A 21175-nucleotide genomic window follows, 5' to 3' on the forward strand; every position below is an offset into this window, starting at 1 on the left:
TAAATGAGTTATTAGTTATTTAAAAACACCTTTATGAACCCTTTACAAAGGGAACCTTAATGTATAGTGTTACCAACTTTTTTATTGACACTAAATGGCTCATTATGAACTCTAGGACCTTGTGACATCATCAGATTTTTTGGGGGACAAAAATTGAAGGATGGGACATTCAGGCCCAGATTTATGGGGCGGGGGATAGGGAGGGATAATATATTTTTTAAATTCTTATTTCACTCTAAAGGTAAATCACTGCAAGACAATTACATTTGTAAATGAGTTATAAGTCATTTAAAAACACCTTTATGAACCCTTTACAAAGGGAACCTTAATATAAAGTGTTACCAAAAAGTTTAATAATTTACAGATTTATTTGAACTGAAAAGCTCGTTTCGCAATAAATGCTAATAAGTCCAGCGCCAAAGTTTGATTGCTGAGCCTAGATCACATCACATGATTAGAACGTTAGTCCCGATTGGCTCATAGGAGACATATAGGTTGTGCTCTTGTTGGCTCTAAAGGCAATTACGCAGACCACAGTGTATTCAAGAGAGCAAGTCGCTGCAGTGTATCAAAGGTTACAGTAGATTGAAACAAGCTTGGCAACTATAGCGTATGAATAATAAATGGCTGCCACCCATGCAGCAGAGTTAGAAGGGGGCAGCCTGAATCAGTTTCCATCACTGTTTTTAAGGCCATATGCCCCTTTTCATTACTTAGAGCATACCAGCTGTATTGTAACTACAACCAATTTCCTTGCAGTCTATAAAACTGTCAATCAGAATCATACAAGAGAGCAGAGCGCAGAGTAGAGTATGACTGCCTGAACGGGGGGAGACTGAATTTGTAGCCAGATGTCAGCAAGTCGAAATCCTGTGCACGAGATAATGTTGTTAGACTTTCGTGACTTTAATGTAAAGTTCAAGCAAATTGATTAGGCCTTTTGATTGTACGTTTGAAATGTGCACAGGCTAGGTCAGGGAACGGCATAACCAACAATGGCTCGGATGACTTGGTTAAATCAATCAGGTTTGTTAGTTTAAGGCCCGTATGTGAGGAAATTCATAATGACTGGGTGTTAGGTGATGAAAATGCTAATGCTCCATGCAACAGTTGACTCGTGAAGGTCACAAGGTTACGCTAAAGAAATAGTCACGGGTGTAGCTACATTTTGAAGATACATTTATTAAATGTATAGCAAAGAGACAAATAAGTTATAATATTTTTATTTGTTAGAAATCTATCAGTGTTTGAACATTATTATTTAGAGAGCTAGTACATTTGTTCTACTTTCATGGCTAGCTTTTCACAAAACCCAAAAACAGTCTTCAGATTGGACTCACTCTCGTCTATATAACACTGTAACAGGGGAACTTTAGTTGTCAGAGAACAAGTTAGCAATGAAAGTGTGCATCTTAATGTCTTCTCAGTTATGTTCTCACAAAAATGGTAGCATTACATATAAACTCTTTAAAAATATACTTCTGTCAAATAACTTGACAACTACTATGTACACTACAAAAATAAATTTTCATATAAATAAATTATATGGCATACATTTATCTTTGTAACTGAAAACGACATACATCCACACCAAAACAAGGAAAAAAATGGCAGTCTGTGTAAAAAAAAAAAAAAAATTTTTTCCTTTTAAATCCTCTAAGAGCTATGATGAATCTGTAAGGTAAATGTTATATACTCTTTTTTTTCCTATTTAACATTAGTAAGCACTTTATACAGATCAAAATCCATTAATGTAACAAAGAAACTGTAATAATAGTGTTTTCCGACAGACGTAAAAATCCCTGCATTGTTAAGAACTGGCATTATGACCATTATTGAACAAAACATCTTATTATACAAAAATATAAATATTGCAAAACAAATGTAAAAAAAAAAAAAGAAAAATAGAATATATATATTTATATATATATATAAACATTACAATAGTTGCCAGCCATGATTTTCTCCCATTTCTGCCAATGTGACATGTAGGAGAACACAAACACAACAAACAAACAACACAGAACAGCTCTCAAAGTCTTTGTCAAGAACAAACATATGTTTTAACAGGAAGTCAATCTGGACGAGGGGGTCGCAGCAAACACACAAACACACTCTTAAAGACACACATGCCAGCTTCAGAGCCATGGAGGAGTGGGGGCTCCACGACCCTTGACCCTTAAAGCACTCGCATGCACCATTTGGCAGTCGAGGGGGAACGTCCAATTAGTGTCACAGCGTTATGTTGTGGATTTTTATGAGGTGAGGTCAGCGCAGAGAACTGCTCGTGCTAAATGAGGGCCAGTAGTTGTGTTTTGTCATTGAGGAGGTCAACGAATTGACCAAAACCATCGTCGTGATCGGCCGTTATGCGACGCACACCTTGAGATTGCTCGTCAGCTTAGCTTATTAAAACAAAAATAAGACAAACAAAAAAGTTGTGTCACCAGAATGAGAGCGGATATTGTTTTAACAGTAATGTTTTAGCTTAAACCACGATCGAACAGAAATAATGCCGTACCGTAAAAACGAAACAAACCAAAAATAAACCGCTACAATGGAAACCCGGAAAAACCGTCACATTACATTACTTTAGTAACGCAAAGTTGGAGTCACGAGCAAATTTAGGGTGGCCGCAAATGACCGTTTTACAGTAAATAACTGGAATATGAAGATACAAGAGACCAGAGAGAGTTCCAGTACAGAGGACAGAAAAACAGAGGCACAGTCACTCAACAATCACTCGTTTCCTTCTTCATTTCTGCTCAGCTAAATTCTCACGCATAGCGTGTTTCATTGATAAACAGTATTTGTTCGTTTTTTTTCCAACTACCACAGGTTTGTGATAAGCAAATTAACATTAAAAAGCATAAACTCTAACTCTTCAATATACACAAAACGCAACCATCCGCACGCACGCACGCTTAAACATCTGATGCTTCCAACTGGATATTAATGTGAAGTTCTACATGCTCTAGCATATGTCTGAACAAATATAATTTCCCTGAATGTGTCCTCTGAAAGTGTAAGTATCTGTGCAGTTTTGTACTGGTGTTCTGAACAGAAGTGTACCGTAAGTGCAATGGAACTGCCACAAAATCGTTCAACATATTATGTTAGGTCACTTAGTGTTTGTTCTTGTTAGTCGATATGCATCTGAGGGGTCTAGGGGGCTGACGTGGACCAAAATATTCATACATGCCACCATACAACAACACACACTATACGTTTTTAAACTCTCACACGCTCAGTTCTATAAAATTAGAGAAAATAATTGCATAGCATTATACAAACATTACAACAATATCATAAGCAGCAACGACTGTATGCTGAAATGTTTGTCAAGAATGAAGTTTCCTTATGGCACAGATACCCAAATGATGGGTGGGCACTTGGAACACACAAGTCTGACGACCCCGGTCAAATTATAGCTACTCTCATTCATTATTTACATTTGTGTACACATAAATACTTAAAAATATCTAACAATAATACACCAGGGTTATACAGTAACAGAGTCAAGCACCGAAATGGCGCCGCTGGTCAAAGTGTCCCCACCATGCAGCACCATATTTCTGCCACGCTGGCAGATAGATGTCCCATCTTTGGCTGTTTGAGCTTCAAAATTCAACCACTGTGAAGACAAAGTGGTGAAAAAACAGGGTTAATAGTGGTTCAAAATTGATTATAATTCATTCATAATAACAGATGAGATGGCTGATTAGAATCAGATTAGCAATATTTGAATCAGACATAATTGAATCAGATTAGCAATCGTTTTATTAGGACTGTTCTATTATAAACAATTATGTGCTAAAAAATAAGTCATGCAATTATATATGTAATTTCATTAACGAAAACAGGAAATATTTTAATGTTTTAATTTAATTTAATGTAGTCCCTTATGCTCAAGACTACATTTATTTGATAAAAAATACAGGTAAACAGTAATATTGTGAAAATATTATTACAATTTAAAATAACTTTTCTATTTGAATATATGATGTTAAAGCTGAATTTTCAGCATCATTACTCTGATTTCTGAAGGATCATGTGACACTGAAGACTATTCTAATATGCTAATTTGGTGCTCAAGAAACATTTATCATCATCATCAATGTTGAAAACAGCTGTGCTGCTTAATATCTCTCGAATGCTTATGATATATGGTCTAATCTGCTAAATGCAACTATAAGGCAAGAAGATATTTAAATATAAACATTAACATCATGGCTTTCAGTAAAGTTGCTTTTTTTTTTAAACAATGTGCATTTTGAAATGTGATATACAAATAGAAATATTTTTGTTGAAACCGTGATTTTTTTCAGGATTCGTTGATGAATAGAAAGATCAAAAGAACAGTATTCATTAATTTCTTTCTTTCTATTTTTAATTTACTGACACCCAACTTTACAATAAAGGTATAATGTATGATTTTATATTATGGATTTGAATTACATTTATTTTTAAATAAATATGAATTTAAATATTAATTCATACATTATCAATACCAATATCATAATAAACGGACAGCCCTATTTATTCATAGAGTGCATACAACTGCTGATTTGATGTGGACTGTTTTACTTGAATTCAGCTCCCAGACTAACCTCAGCTGGAGGGTCTTGTGTGGCAGACATCGGGAGTGTCATATTCTAGATCCTGCAGCTCCATGCCCTCCGCTTTTGAGCTGTCGTTGCTCTCGTCAAAGGGCACATGAGGGTCGGAGAAGTGAGGGTCAGTGTAGACATCTTCTGAAGTGTGATAGCTGTCAGTGGAGGGGTAGGACGGGTAGGCAGGGCTCTGGCCGGGCACCCCCGAATGAACGGCAACCGTCACTGAGGCGGAGGCTGTCACCGTTGTGATGGGCTGACAGTAGGCAGGGCCTGTGGACGGATGGGAAGGGTGAGAGTGGAGGTTGTGGGAACGGGGACGATGGGCCCCTGAACGTTCCCGGTGGTTGGGGCCCGAATGGCCACCTGGCTCAGTAGCGGTTTCAAAAGCATCCATGCGCGGCCTGTGAGGGGGTGGCGGGTGTCCGCTCCCAAAGTCCCTCTTAGGGTCCCTGCTACAGTATCGCTTTGACGACTGAGGTCCTGCATCCTGAGAACTGGGCAGATGGGTAGACCTGTAAAGCCGCTGTGGTTGCTGCTGTCTAGATTCATCCTGAGGAAAACATTGCAACAACGTTATTTTATTGTTTTTATGTCAAATATATAGAGATATAAACGCTCTACTCACTGAGTGAGAAGGAAACATTGGCAGTTCAACTTGACGACTGCCTTGTCGTCCCCCTGTGGCGATCTGCACTTCTTCCAGTCTGGCTGATCGCCCCCTGTTGGGCTGGAGGTCATATTGCTGAAGCTCTTGGCTAATGCCAGACACAGTAGTGTTGGAACCGTATTCTGAGTCTGAGGAGTCTGAACCTGCTCCAGGGGTTGTGTGACTGGGTCGCATAGTAAAGCGGACCACCTGTGGGGGAGGCTCTGGAGACGGGGTGGGCAGCCGGCTTCGTCCGTCCACTGGAGTTACCTGAAAGTGTATTGGGCATAAAAATAAAAATCTAAACTTCTAAAATTTGCAAATGTTTGTGATATTTCAAAGATTTAACATCACACAGTCTTGAATATTTACAGTGGATCTGAAAAATATTTGAATAGTTTAGCCACGCTTAAAAATGCTGACATTAAGACTGATAACAGAACTAAACTAAAAATCCAGCATTTTTGATCATACAAGTGAATTTAGGCATCAAAACAATGTAGAGTATAAGAAGATTACATTAAACACTGTTTTTACAACATTAGTGTTTTTAAAAATGGATGAAATAATAGTCAGAAAAATATATATATTTTTAAATGGAACAGTTGAACCTTTAGACAAAATAAAAAAACCTTTGAATGTGTGTTTTTTGATACATCAGGCTTTTTTAGCTCATATGGTATGATTTAGAAGTATATGGAGCTCATACTTTTTATTCAAAAGCTCAAACTGAGCTAAAATATGCAATTTGGTGCAGTTGCTGATATTTATATGGCCAAAAAGTATGACATCCTGATAGCTTGTAATGTAAGTCAATTTTATGATCAAAGCTCATTCATTTTTATTGTGGGGGGCAAAACATATTGCAATGCAATACATATTTGATATTTGATACATTTTAACATGATTTTTCTAAACACTTCAGACCTGTATATGCTCAAATATTACTAACAGTATAAACGTTATTATTAGAAGCTAATTTAAAAGTTAATCTTTAATCAGTGAAGATTTCACAGCAAAAAGACATGCATCACGACCTGAAGTGAAATGCTTTTAGAATTATACGAAAAGGCCTTTTATTAGAGGGCTTGGAAATCTGCATATCAAATATGATAGAGATGTGAGCATTATAATGACAGCAAAAGTAATCTAAATGTATAATATTGTTAACAAAATATTTTGGTCACTCTTTCAGAAAAAGCTAAACGGAGTATAGCTTTGCATAATGGTATGTGAAGGCGTTATGCGGGATAACTTAACGGGAGCAATCCTCTTACCTCAGGATAAGGGCCAAAGTAGGACAATAAGACTGGGAGCAGCACCAGCCCATTCAGGACCCCTAATACTGTTAGGATGGCCAAAACAGCAAAGAAATACCTGTAAATACACAGCAAAAAAAAAACAGTGTCATTAGAATAAAAAGGAACTTTACTGCTATGATTCAAGCACAGGGCAAAAGTCACATTCTAACAGACATTCGCACACAAAAAGACTTTAGTCGGGTTTGGTTTTAAACAAAATTACCTTGTGCCAGAGAAAGTCTCCAAAGAGGTCTTTTAGAAAGCAGCACAGAGAAGCAGAGGACATAATTAGTTGGTTAATTCAAAAGCACGGAAAATAGGGAAGGAAAAAGTTTTTTTTCTCTTTTTTCTAGGGGTGAGTGGAGTACAAGCAAACACAGGGAAAAGCAAAACGGGAAGGAATGTGGAGTACAGGCTTGCGAGAGAAGAGAGGAAAAGCACAAAGGGACAGGGGCCTCTCTCGCTCTTTAAAAAAAGAACGCAGAAGCAAACAAATGAAGTGAACGGTATAGAATTTAAACAATTTAGTCTAGGAGGAAGAGACGAGAGGAATGACTACAGGCCCCTCTTGCCTGGCCTCAAGCACATTCACTTTTCCCTCTCTTTCTTTCTCTATCACTCTTTCTATGCTAAGCCCCTGTGAAATTTCCCTGCCTTTTACAATCCCCTGCTCTAATTAAATCTCTAGAGTATCAGGTAAGACCCCCCAATCTCCTCGACAAATCCCTCCCTCCTGTCCTTCTTCTCTCCCTCGCTCTTTCTCTCTTCTTCATTATGGCCAGCTTTCCCTCCTTCGCTACTCCAGCAATGCATCTGTGTAAATTGCAGCGGCTCAAATTGCAGCTGCCATCTTGTACTTTAAAGAAATACTGGGACAAGAGGACACATACTTTTTTCCTTCATATTTTCTTTATAATTTTTTTCTTTCTCCCTTATATATCCAAATAAATGATTTTTTTTTTTTTTAAATATTACCATTACTAAATGTATGGACCAAATTTCTTTTAATAAAAACAAATATATATATATATATATATACACAGTGAGGAAAATAAGTATTTGAACACACTGCTATTTTGCAAGTTCTCCCACTTAGAAATCATGGAGGGGTCTGAAATTGTCATCGTAGGTGCATGTCCACTGTGAGAGACATAATCTTTAAAAAAAAATCCAGAAATCACAATATATGATTTTTTAAATATTTATTTGTATGATACAGCTGCAAATAAGTATTTGAACACCTGTCTATCTGCTAGAATTCTGACCCTCAAAGACCTGTTATGCTGCCTTCACGTGCTATCGGAACTATCGTAAATACGAGTTTCCTAGGTAAAAATTGCACATGAACGCCCTCTGATGGAAATAATTTTGATACCCCAATTCCCGAGATGGGCGTGTCATAAGCTTTAAACATGGTGGCGGGGAGAACTAGACTGCTGTGGCAGGTGTGGTTTTATTGTTTTTTTCCCAAAACAGCTAGGTTGTCTTGTCTTGAAATTAATGTAGTACATATTTACATGTAAAAGTAATCATATGAAGCGTATTGTATGTTTGGTACACAGCGAAAATATCCTGCATTCGACTGAAATTACAGAATCAACAGAAAGCGGACTATCTGGAATGTTTATATGGTTGTGGGTGCATGGGACACTACATATGATGTTGGTTTTTAAGAAGATTTTCCCAATAAATAGGCAAGAATAACCTGGTGTCCACCATGATTCCTGTTCACTCCGACAACAAAGCACTTGAATGCAACAAGCTCGTAATCACGACTTCTAAAGTGGGAAATAGGAAATTTCCGATAGCACGTGAAGGCAGCATTAGTCTGCCTTTAAAATGTCCACCTCCACTCCATTTATTATCCTAAATTAGATGCACCTGTTTGAGGTCGTTAGCTGCATAAAGACACCTGTCCACCCCATACAATCAGTAAGAATCCAACTACTAACATGGCCAAGACCAAAGAGCTGTCAAAAGACACTAGAGACAAAATTGTACACCTCCACAAGGCTGGAAAGGGCTACGGGGAAATTGCCAAGCAGCTTGGTGAAAATAAGTCCACTGTTGGAACAATCATTAGAAAATGGAAGAAGCTAAACATGACTGTCAATCTCCCTCGGACTGGGGCTCCATGCAAGATCTCACCTCGTGGGGTCTCAATGATCCTAAGAAAGGTGAGAAATCAGCCCAGAACTACACGGGAGGAGCTGGTCAATGACCTGAAAAGAGCTGGGACCACCGTTTCCAAGGTTACTGTTGGTAATACACTAAGACGTCATGGTTTGAAATCATGCATGGCACGGAAGGTTCCCCTGCTTAAACCAGCACATGTCCAGGCCCGTCTTAAGTTTGCCAATGACCATTTGGATGATCCAGAGGAATCATGGGAGAAAGTCATGTGGTCAGATGAGACCAAAATATAACTTTTTGGTCATAATTCCACTAAACGTGTTTTGAGGAAGAAGAATGATGAGTACCATCTCAAGAACACCATCCCTACTGTAAAGCATGGGGGTGGTAGCATCATGCTTTGGGGGTGTTTTTCTGCACATGGGACAGGGCGACTGCACTGTATTAAGGAGAGGATGACCGGGGCCATGTATTGCGAGATTTTGGGGAACAACATCCTTCCCTCAGTTAGAGCATTGAAGATGGGTCGAGGCTGGGTCTTCCAACATGACAATGACCCGAAGCACACAGCCAGGATAACCAAGGAGTGGCTCTGTAAGAAGCATATCAAGGTTCTGCCGTGGCCTAGCCAGTCTCCAGACCTAAACCCAATAGAGAATCTTTTGAGGGAGCTCAAACTCCGTGTTTCTCAGCGACAGGCCAGAAACCTGACTGATCTAGAGAAGATCTGTGTGGAGGAGTGGGCAAAAATCCCTCCTGCAGTGTGTGCAAACCTGGTGAAGAAATACAGGAAACGTTTGACCTCTGTAATTGCAAACAAAGGCTACTGTACCAAATATTAACATTGATTTTCTCAGGTGTTCAAATACTTATTTGCAGCTGTATCATACAAATAAATAGTTAAAAAAATCATTCATTGCGATTTCTGGATTTTTTTTTTTTAGATTATGTCTCACAGTGGACATGCACCTACTATGACAATTTCAGACCCCTCCATGATTTCTAAGTGGGAGAACTTGCAAAATAGTTATATATATATATATATATATATATATATATATATATAAAATAGTTATATATATATATATATATATATATATATATATATATATATATATATATATATATATATATATATATATATATATATATATATATATATATATATATATATATATATATATATATATATATATATATATATATATATATATATATATATATATATATATATATATATATAAAATAGGTATATATATATATATATATATATATATATATATATATATATATATATATCAGCAAGTTTACTTACTTTCCAGTAAATGATCTAAACAGTTTTGTGAGAGAACAATTGCTCTTTTCATAACATATATTGAATATATATAAAAATTCTAGATGAAAGAAAAATGATAATATATATATATATATATATATATATATATATATATAAAAAAATTAGAAATAAATAAATAAAATAAATATATTTAAAAAAATTATTATATAACTTAACTTGTTAACTTTTCTCATCATAAATGTATTCTCTGAAAACCAATTTGACTATCTTAGTACATAACTTCAAATAAATTCATCTTATTAGAATGTACGGATATTTTTACTGGAAAACCATTTTTTTTGCAGTGATATCAAAGGCACTGCAAGAATGAAATATGCATTCAAACCATACTTTATACTGTAAGGAATATATGAATGCATGTGTGGGAGAGACAGTGGGTACATTAGTAAACACCCGCCAGCTGGTATGCAGCACAGCTGCGCCTCAGACTAAACTCACAGACACATTTATAACTGATGCTGCTCTTGCTCAGCCTCCCCAGGTTTACAAGCAGCTCCTCAGACTCAAACAATGTCCTCTAATGGCCGCACAAGGTGGGCATCTCACTAGAGAACCACAGTCCTGGGTGTCTCTCTAGGCACACTCACTTCATCTATGTCCTTTGGGAGGTTTCGTAGGCCTGGTTCAAGGGAAGAGCTATTACAGTGTTTAACCAAGCAGACGCCACTTGTTTGGGGAGAGAATGGAGAGAGAAGCCAGCCTGGTATTATTTAGGCTTATGTTTGAAACAAACAACAAATTTTTTGGATCTTTAGACTATGACTATGTCTGTATTTCATCAAGTAAGGCTCCTTGAATTGCACTTTTGGGTTTGTATTCGGCTCTCACTCTACCACACGAAAGGCAGAACTCACAAGCAGAGAGATCAAACAGATCAATAGCTACAACTCAACAGACTATGAAAAATGAACATTGTCTTGGTCGAACTGCTCGGAAAGTCGCAGACTCCAAACTAAACGTTCTTATTGACGAGTGATTTACGCCGGTGTGCTTTTCCACGGATGAGAGCAATTCCTTCAGACTGGCTGAAGCAACAAAAGAGTTTTATGTTCTTCAACTTTGAACTTTGAGACGTTGCGTGAAGTGTCCATGAACCAAGAGCTGTTCTCGAAAGCCACTTCTCCCTAGCGAAACCTCTCTGAGCAACACGTCCAATCTGTTTGGACTCAAAACATTAGCGGACCTGACATAGCAAAGTCAGGGAAACATTTATTCCTGCAAGGCTATAAAAATACAGCCTGCATTTTTGTTTTTTTCCATATCTTCGGAGGCCAGGGGGTTTTGTTTGATGAAAAAACAGTAGTTGCGTTTCAATGGGAGCCCATGAGAGGGACTGGGGCCCAATGTGGTCTGCGGAGAGAGTGTGTGATTGCTCTGAACTTGTGTGTGTATTATTTTTCTGGCATGCTACTTTAGATCCAGAGTGATTTGAGGGTGGAGGGCTGTGGTGGTTTTCCAGTCCTCTAATAAGAATGAGCTACTGCAGACATTTGTTCTTTCCCTCCCGTAGAAACAGCCGAGATACTCACAGTACCATTCAAACACCCATGACTCAGTTTGATATAAGTGTGATTTGAATTTCAGCACAATGATAGTCTCGATACCACTCCAAGAAACAATAAATTTCCGTATGTGTTTGGACTCATCTGAGGACGGGAAGGACATAAAACATAAACCAAATGCAAAGTTACTGATTTAGATCCTCTAAGTAGCAGTGTGTGTCACTCCTCATTTCCACTCCTCGACTAGCTGCAAAATAACCCCCGGGCTTTCTCGGCACTCAGCTTGTAAATGTCTTTGCGGGGCCGTAGAAAAAAAAAAAGAAAAAGATTACAGAAAACACAGGAGAGCCTCAAGCTCCGTGAAGACAGACAGGAAAGATACGTGCTCATGTAGAACGTGAAGGGAGGTTGGGTTAAGACTGAGAAGAGAGTTAGGAAAACATTTACACTGTGTCCTAACCAGGCGCGATGTGACAAAAGCGACAAGTGATAAAAGCGATCTTTTCTATGTTAATCGGTTTCTGTCAAACCAGCTCTGATGAGCAAAGAGCACATTTTGTAATTCACTTGGTTTCTATGTTTATACTTAAAGGGGTGGTAAAACACGATTTCACTTTTCTAACTTTAGCTAGTGTGTAATGTTGCTGTTTGAGCATAAACAATATCTGCTAAGTTACAACGTTCAAAGTTTAAAGCAAAGGGAGATATTTGCCTTTAAAGAAATAAATTTCTAAGGACTACAGCAAACGGCCGGTAGAGACTACTAGACATTCCTCCAGGGTTGCTGACATCACCAGTCCCAATATTTACATAAACCCCTCCTCCGAGAATATTAAATAAGGGGGGGCGAGGCCATTTTGTATTGCTGTGGAGAAGAGTTGTTGTGGTATAGTTAGTAGGCTGGAGTGTTGTTGCCGCAATGCCGACGAAACGCTGTTATTTTCATCCGGGTTGCAGGTCCACTTTGTTCAGCCTTCCTAGAGACGGGGGTGGGCTGCAGTGTGTTTAACATACAACATGTTATATGCATGTGTGTATGAGACAGAGGGGAACACGGTCACATTTGACAAATGACCATGCTGTTTGGCTCTGCAAACCAGTTTGTTAAATGCTCATTCATACTTAACGTTATCCGACAAACACCTAACATTCCAAACTTTTTTTAAAATCTCAACAGCGAACTTGGAATTAGTGTAAATTATTAGTTGATTAGAGCTTTTATGTATTGCTTATCTACATGCTTGTTTATCTACGGGCATGCTAAACATGTTTCTGTGTTTGATTTGGCTACTATAGTAAAGCCAATGTTTAGTGTTCATTTGGGTTAATAGTTCTTGCGACAGATATTTGGCTATAATCGTTCTAAAAATACAAAAGTAACAGTGCCATTCAGTAGTGATCACTACAGATCCGCAGTCTTTACTCTTGAGGACTGAACAGGTTCTGCTCGATCATCTTCACTAAAATTGTCTGGGTCCGATTCGGGCTCAAATTGGTATGGTTTTATTGACGCCATTGTTTCTAATACTTCCAAAGCACAGTCTACCGGTAAAGGTAAGGGGCGTGACGTTTCCGAAAAACGTGCACTAGGCGGTTAGCGAATCACAACACACTGGGCCAGCTAACCAATCTGAGCCCATTGCGTATTTTTGAGGGACCGGCTTCATAGAACCCGAAAACCATCAGACCGTTTTTACAAGGAGGGACAGAGCAGTGTAGAATAAAGGTAAAATATATAAAAAATAATGCAATTTTTTAAAAACGAAGCATGAACGCATGTTACAGTGCACCCCACAAACACAATCAAGCCTTCGAAAGAATGTGTTTTACCAGCCCTTTAAATATTTTGAGCCAGATAGCTGTGCCCACACAGGAAATTAATTTGACTCATGAATATTTAAGTGTTTGTTCACCTAAAAAAAAAAAGAAAATTCTGTCATCAATTACCCACACTTGTGTCATGAACTAAACTAAACTATCTGTTTAAACAGCGATGCCATCTTATAAAGCATCCCAGACGCCATGACAATACAAGGTATATGTTTTTTCGTTTTGATTAACCATAATTTTGTTTTCAGTGGGGATAGAAAATTAGCTTGTTGCCGGAATTGTCACACCTCGCCTAGTTAGGACACATCATTGGAGACAGATACAGCACAAAATGACATTATATTTGCCAAGCATTACCTCACGAGAAAGAAAAATTACCATCAAGTTGAAAAGAAAAATGAAGCAAAAATTTGGCCTAAACCACTCAATTTATCTGGATTAGTTTTACAATCTTTGTATGAACTTTGACTAAGTGGTAGTTTCGTGGACTGTCAATGGAGGTACAGAAATCTCGCAGATTTCATTTAAAATATCTTAATTTGTGTTTCGAAGACGAACGGAAGTCTTACAGGTTTGAAACGACATGAGGGTGAGTAAATTATGACAATTGTTTAATTTTTGGGTGAACTAACCCTTTACTCTGATTAACACCGCTATCCGATCTTAAAGTACATTAAATATATTACAATCTCTGCAGCAGAAAGAAAAATCGAAATACATGTCTGCAGTCTTTACCTGACTATGAAGTCAAACTCTGACCCTGCCAGCATCAAGACTCCTAACAGGGTGGAAAACGCTCCATCCAGCACTGGGGCAAACATGTGCTCAAGCGCTAGAACGGCTCGTTTGTTCCTGTCCCCGATAGCTGTGAGGAACGCCTGAGAAGAAAACATGACAAATATGATCAATATGAATCACCCAGACCAATAAATAACTCGCTATATATAGCCGCAATTGTGAGATAAAAAGATGCAATTACGAGAAATAGTGGCAATTATGACCAGCACACAAACTCACCAGTGCCACGTGGACGGTGAACTCCACACCGATGCCCACAGAAGCGATGAGGATGACGACGGGCACAGCACTGAGCTTGATGCCGATCAATCCCATCATGCCGAACAGCTCCACCGTCATCAAAGACAGCACCAACACCTGTTGGAGAGGACCGGCAAACATAAATCCATCGTTTTAGCTCTTTCCTAAAACACAGGGAGCCATACTTTACATAGATTAAAGTAAAGTAAAGTACGGCTCGGGTTAGATGGGTCAGCTTAGATAAAGCGCTGTGGAATGTGGGAAAATATCTGCTCTTCAGACGGGCTCTTTTGCAACGCTTTCATATGGAGCTGAACTCGGGCTATGAACTGGTGAAGTAAATGCCATAATCAGCTGATGAGTCTTGGGTTACTGGGGGGCCCAGCTGCCTTTGAAGAGGGATGAAGAGGACAGAAAGAGGGCCAACGGAGGGGAGTTTGGGAATTGGAAGGGCTGGCAAATGAAAGGGGGTAGGTTGTTGAGCATTGCGGAAGTTGGGACGTATGGAGTTTAAGGGGGCCGCTGGTGGTCTGGGACAAAAGCGCAATGGTAAAAGCTGGAGCAGGGCTATAACTTTTCCTTTCAAGTGTCCAGTAAAGCAAAAGGATGAGGCCGCTATCCTGTCAGACAGAGTTAGATCAGTCAGATGGCTTAAACACTGCCCCTACTAAAACAGAAACCATCAAAAAGAGGCTGACAGAGTGTGGGAAAGAAAGTTAGGCCACACAGATGATATAAATGTTACATACGCGCATATTTCATCAGGAGCAGCAGGTCTATTTTATATGCGGAGTGATATAGTTGCTGTGGTAACCTCTCATTTCCCCATTTATTTTAGAGAAATGTCTGAAAAAGCCTCATGTAGACTAAACAAACTGGCTCTGACAGTACAAGATAAACACAAAGCGCAAGGCTGTAAAAACACGGCTTCTCTTCAGCTATTCCTGCCTGCCCTCCCCTGTCTTGCTCTAAATTGTGCACATTTAATTACTTCCAATCTTCACGGTCTCTCACAGAATAAACAAGAGTATTTTGTGAAAGCTCGTTTCCACCTCAGAATAAAAAAATAAAGGTAATTGTAAAAATAACTTTTCATGAGATATAAAGTTTGCAATTGCAAAAAATAGACTCAATTTGGAGACAAACTCAACCAGAAGGAATATGTGCAATAGTGTTTTAAAGTGGTATTATGAGAAAATATTAGCAATTTTGAAATATAAAGCTGCAGTTAGGATATATAAATGTGATCGTTAGAAATAGTCACAATTTCAATAAATATCAACAATATTTTCTAATATTTTTAATAGATCTGTGCCAAAACTACATCGAGTCTGACATCTCTAAAAAAAAAAAAAAAAATTCTGGATACATTAATTAATTTTTTCGGTATGTAAACCATTAAAAAAAAAAACGATAATTGTAGTGGATATTTCAGAGCATGAAGGAGTTCATAGAAATGTTTCATGCCAAAAATTCAGACTTGGTTTGTACAGGCCTTGAATGTACATACACAGATAGAGCCAAGTCTGTGATGGATGACAAAACCCTGACACATCTTAAAGAGAAACTCACTATGATTCCCGCAGTCCAGGGGTTGAGCAGGAAGACGGCGCACACTAGAAAGGTGCAGGCCAGCACGACGCTGATGGACAGCAGGAGCCAGTGACGCAGGCCTACGTACTGCTCCCAGAAGAGGAAGGGGTAGCCGTTGGGGTAGCTGGGCAGGCCCTGGCGGCTGTAGTTGTTGCAAATGGCGCGGACACTCTCGATGGCCTCCACGAACTGTGGCGTCTCACGAAGCCCGTTGAGGTAGAAGGGAAACTGTGCATATTCAATGGGCTCAGCAGCAGGAACTGCAGAAATAAAGACAAAGATGTCCAAACAAATGAGATAATTATTAGTAAATATTACTTTTACAACAAGGCACATGATCTGTCACTCTTTGAGAGTCGTAGATAGCATAAAGGACGTCTAGGGTTCTCAAAGTGACAGACTGCACCTATTAAACATGTCGATTTATTTACCGCCCCAGGAGGAAAAGAGGGCTAAATTACCAGCTATCAAATCTCGACATGCAGCCAAGTGTCAATCCTGACGATGATCTGCTGTAATTATGTTGTCAAAAATCTGCTCTGAAATATCCCACCGCTCCTCTCCGGAACGAACACACACATATGACCATCAAACGTTTGAGTATTGCCAAATTCATGCTGACAGTTATCACCTGTCATCAAAGCTTGTGTGCACTGCAGGGCTTTCAGCAGCAGGCCTGGAATGAGTCATCACTCCGGCTACTGGACTTGGATAAGCGGCAGTCTTAAAACCACAAATAAAATCAGAAGAATGTGACCCAGAATGACTAGCGCTCCGGAGGTGTGTGTGAGAGCATCTGTGAAGGGCGTGTGGGTGGAAGGGAGGGAATATCAGAGTGTGTGTTCCAGTGCCTGAAGGGGTCAGGCAGGACCACTTGCTAAACATGCTTTTGCCCCGTTATAATCTCCACTATAAATTTCCATCAAGACGGGAGTTGGACGTCTGCCAGCCTGCTGTGGGGGCTCCGACTCGGAGAGGCCGTTTCAGCTTGTTATCCAGTCACATTTCCCCCGAGCGCCCACTGTGTACTGCACACACAATGTACACAAGCTCACGCAGCCCGGTGCCGCTGTTAACTTTAAAAATACGAGTACAGTTTGAATAAACCCACTTTCGCTGTCTGAACTTCATAAACGATACACAAGTCATTCCGTTTTGGAAAAGCTCAGTTGACCATTATCAACCAGACGTCAAAACTTCATATGTAACAGGATACGTTAAATCATATACTCCAAGTCTTACTACAAACAATACAATGCATGTTTCAAATGTATTGATTTATTTTAAACATGCACCGATGGATTGTTTCTGATTATTTTGATTTATTTATTTATAATTGAATTAAATTAAAATAAGACAAATCAATCAGAAACAACTCATCACTGCATGTTTAAAAAATAAAATAAAAATGATTCTTATTTGGTAAGCTGAGAAATAAAAAAAAACAATCCTATAAATATGTCCAGTCCTATATTTTATTTTTGAATATCCTGAATATCAAATAGGTAACATTACTGACGTAAAATGTGTTGTAAATCATTTAACACAAAATATGTATATCCTACCAAATAAAACCTGAATAAAGGAAAATCCAGCACATAAATTGAATTATCCGTTACATCGGTTACATCGACTAATTGTAATGTTTTTGGCCCCTTGGAATGCTGATAAATGAATCAGAAAGAACTCACTGTTGAGTCTGCTGACAGGAATGTGATCTGTCCTGTCGTGGAGCCACTCAGGAGGGTGTGGACGGATGTTGGCCTGGGATGCTGCGTAGGCCACCGGGTCATTGCTCGCCCAGGCAGATAAATAAATATAGAAGGTGTTTGGGTTGATGATTCCATCGGCACCCACCAACCGCTGTCTGGTTAGCTGGTGATAAAAAAGAAAAAGAAAAAAAAGAAAATGTAAAATTAGAAACATGGTTTGTCTGCTAACATTAACTAGTTCTAGAAATATCCAATGCATGTACTATATAACTGAGCATTGTGAATGCCCACAAGCACTGCAGTAATCTCTACTTCTCACCTAGCTACCTCCTGTGAAGGCAAAGTCATTACGGCATCACACTCAATGCCATACATGCTTCTCGAGAAAATAAATCTACAGTCTCCCAGTCAGGAGTCGGGGGTCAGTGTGTATGTGTGTGTTTGTGTGTTTGGGGGGGGGTCTGGGTGTGTGGTAGAAATGAGAGTGAGTGAGAGAAAAATTGCTTGAGTTAGTGTAACAATAAAAAAATTGGCCGGAGTCCCTGAGCGCGTCTGTGTGCAGTTAACCTTGCTGTTAACACTGGAGGAAATGCCACCCAGCAAATGGAGGAGAGCTATAAAAATAACACAACATCTGTACAAATGTTGCAAACACTTGCTTCTCCTGACCCCTATGGATACCCACAATGCCCGGCGCCACAGACGGCTCCTACCATGAAGGCAAAATAGGGTTTTTGATAGCACAATGAGCTAAAGTCCTATTCAACACAAGTAAAAAAAAATTCAAATAAAAATCTTGACATTAAATTAAAAATTAATAAATAAATGAGGGGGAAAATCTTGTTTTAACTGTACTGATATCCAGGGAAGGATTGTGGATGCTCTCATTCTACAACAGTCCGTTTAGAAATCAGTACTGCAAGAATCAAAGGGGCTAGATTACATACTGGAGTGATATGTTCATTTGTGATAATTTACTGCCATGGTTTGTACGGTTGCTTCAAGCTATTTTAAGGCATGAAGAAATTATTTTAACAGGAAAATCTTTTTTTAAAATGTCATTTTGATGATCACAGATGAGTTTTAAGGGATACAATTGACTACAGGGGTATACTTCATTTTCCGCGCTTCACTCCATCTTGTGCACAGTTGAGTGAGCAAGCCTTTCAAAGTATACTCCTCTGGCTGAGCGCAGAAAAGCCAAAGTATATTCAAGTCTTCTTGCACTTGAATGGACAATTTCATACAAAATGATGTTAAAAAGCCTGTCATGGTGAATAGTAAACATAGTCGGTTAAGCCTTAAGTGAACGTAACCAGTTGAGAAATAAAACGCATGTGTAACAGTCATAGACTAAAAAAAGTTGAACGACGCACCTTCATTCTCTACCATAAATATGTGTAGTCAATTTACTTTCGCCCATCTAAGGACGCCAAGTAATGCAGTGATTTGTACTCATGTCACCGCCGAGTTGTGATTTTTGGATCACTTAAGGTGTGGTTATGAGTCATTTGGTTGACTGTTTACTCATCTTTAATAGTGTTTGAAATGTATATTTTATATAATATTTACTCATTTGCACTGTTCCTGCATTCCATGTAAAAGTATGAGTAATACGGGTTGTAATTTATCAAAAATCACAAACACACAAAAAAAAACACAAAAAATATATATTGTAGATGAGGGGGAAAATGTTTAGAAAAAAATTAAATGTAATTTAATTACAAAAAAAATCTAAAATAAAAATAGCAGATTAGTAGGAAAAATTGAGATATAGGAATTTCAATTTCCATAAATAAAATAAAGTTTATTTTGTATTGATTTTGTTTAATATATATTTTACAATTAATAAACATAATACAAAAAATATAATAACACATTTACTCTCAGATGAAGGAAAAATAACGGAAGTCCTCAAGGAAAACCTAGTACAAGTTTTAAGGTAACCAAGAGACAGGCAGCATGTGATTCCCGCCTCTGTATACACTGAAAGGTGACATGGCAGCACTTCCAAGGGAAGGGAATAAGCAAGAGGCGGGAGAGAAAAAAAGTGGACTTGGATTCCAAAGATCTGGATTGCATTAAGCAGCAGGATGCGCAACAACTGTATGTCTTCAAGCTGTCACGGGAAGCACACAGTGCAAAGCTGGCGGCCTCCTGGCCCACTGCCGCCCCTCTTCCCTCACAGGCAGAGGAAATGACATCACAGGGCCGCACACAAACACAGATCTGCTGGCTTTTCGTTCCCATTCAGCTGGCAATGGTTCAGCACAATAAATGACCACTTGAAAATAACAAAAATGCAAATCAATTCTGGTCTTATGTGTGCATTGCCAATTACCCGACAAGACGACACACTCTCAAACACACACACACACACACACACTCTCTCGCAGCCGTCTACTCGAAACCTCCCCACCCTCTAGTCCCTCTGGCATGTGGTATGCTTTGTATTTTTCATATTTTTGCTCTCCTTTTCTCTGACATTTCATGCTGGGTAGCAACTGGAAACTGTTAATGTGTTAACCTGTTATATTTTTTTGCCGGTGTGTGTGTGTGTGTGCAGTAGTTTCTTTCTTGACAAGGCCCCTCAGAAGGAGCACTGAAAAGGTTGTATAGGCTGAGCTTTAGGCCTGCAGCAAGAAACTGGAACAAATGGTTTAAATGAAGACTTAATTGCTTTTTCAGAGGCAAGTTGCGGCCCCATCGAGAGCTTTAAATTCCTGTGCTTGGTAAAGCAATCAGAGGGAGAAAGAGAGAAAGAGAATGAGGACAGACACAGACAGACATTCAGAAGCCAGGTGTGGTTCCTATGCGTGGTTATAAACCCTGACACTGATGCTAAACACATATCTAGCCAAGCACCCTTCCGTCATCTCTAGAATTACACACACAATCAGAGATTCACATAAACATGTTGATCAAGTCAACCAAGAAGTAACAGAAAAGGCTAGGCCGGTGTACTGTATCAACATACTTCTATTGGGATGACAGCTGTTTAATAATAAATAATGATAATAGTAATACTATAATAAGATGGATGGATGGATGGATGGATGGATGGATGGACGGACATTTGATATATGACAATAATAAATGATAATGTCATAAACATTATATGTAATATTAGGATACTGCTAAAAATAAGAACAATATTTCCTTCTCAAAGAGTTCAGCAGTTAGTAATATATCATTTTTAATATCAATTGAACAAATATTAAACATTCAGTATTGAATGAACACAAATAAATTAAATAAATAAGTCACCAAGCCCGCTTATTTGGTAAGACGGTAAAAAAATGTAGGTTGTGAAGTCTGTTGGGTGACCTGCATAATACGTTTCTTAGTAAACAGTAATGTGCTCTTCAATAAAGGTGGATAATCTGGATATATGTGACATTTTATTTGTGGATACACCACCTCAGGGAGACTGGCTCCATTACCTCT

At 38.6% G+C, this 21175-nt stretch overlaps 1 protein-coding gene across 1 annotated transcript in view; it reads right to left on the minus strand.

The window, feature by feature from the left end:
• Positions 1-3495: 3495 nt before the first annotated feature.
• Positions 3496-21175, minus strand: part of ptch1 (patched 1) — a 65680-nt gene continuing 48000 nt past the window's right edge. The window contains exons 17-24 of the mRNA XM_079827334.1: positions 17708-17891; positions 15996-16276; positions 14403-14540; positions 14121-14263; positions 6540-6639; positions 5242-5532; positions 4611-5166; positions 3496-3634 (exon numbers count right to left, since the gene is read on the minus strand). Coding sequence (XP_079683460.1) covers positions 4612-5166; positions 5242-5532; positions 6540-6639; positions 14121-14263; positions 14403-14540; positions 15996-16276; positions 17708-17891 — 1692 coding nt within the window. The 3' untranslated portion in view covers positions 3496-3634; position 4611. The remainder of the gene's footprint in view (positions 3635-4610; positions 5167-5241; positions 5533-6539; positions 6640-14120; positions 14264-14402; positions 14541-15995; positions 16277-17707; positions 17892-21175) is intronic.

Source organism: Gobio gobio (assembly GCF_949357685.1).
Source record: "Gobio gobio genome assembly, chromosome: 10".
NCBI lineage: Eukaryota > Metazoa > Chordata > Actinopteri > Cypriniformes > Gobionidae > Gobio > Gobio gobio.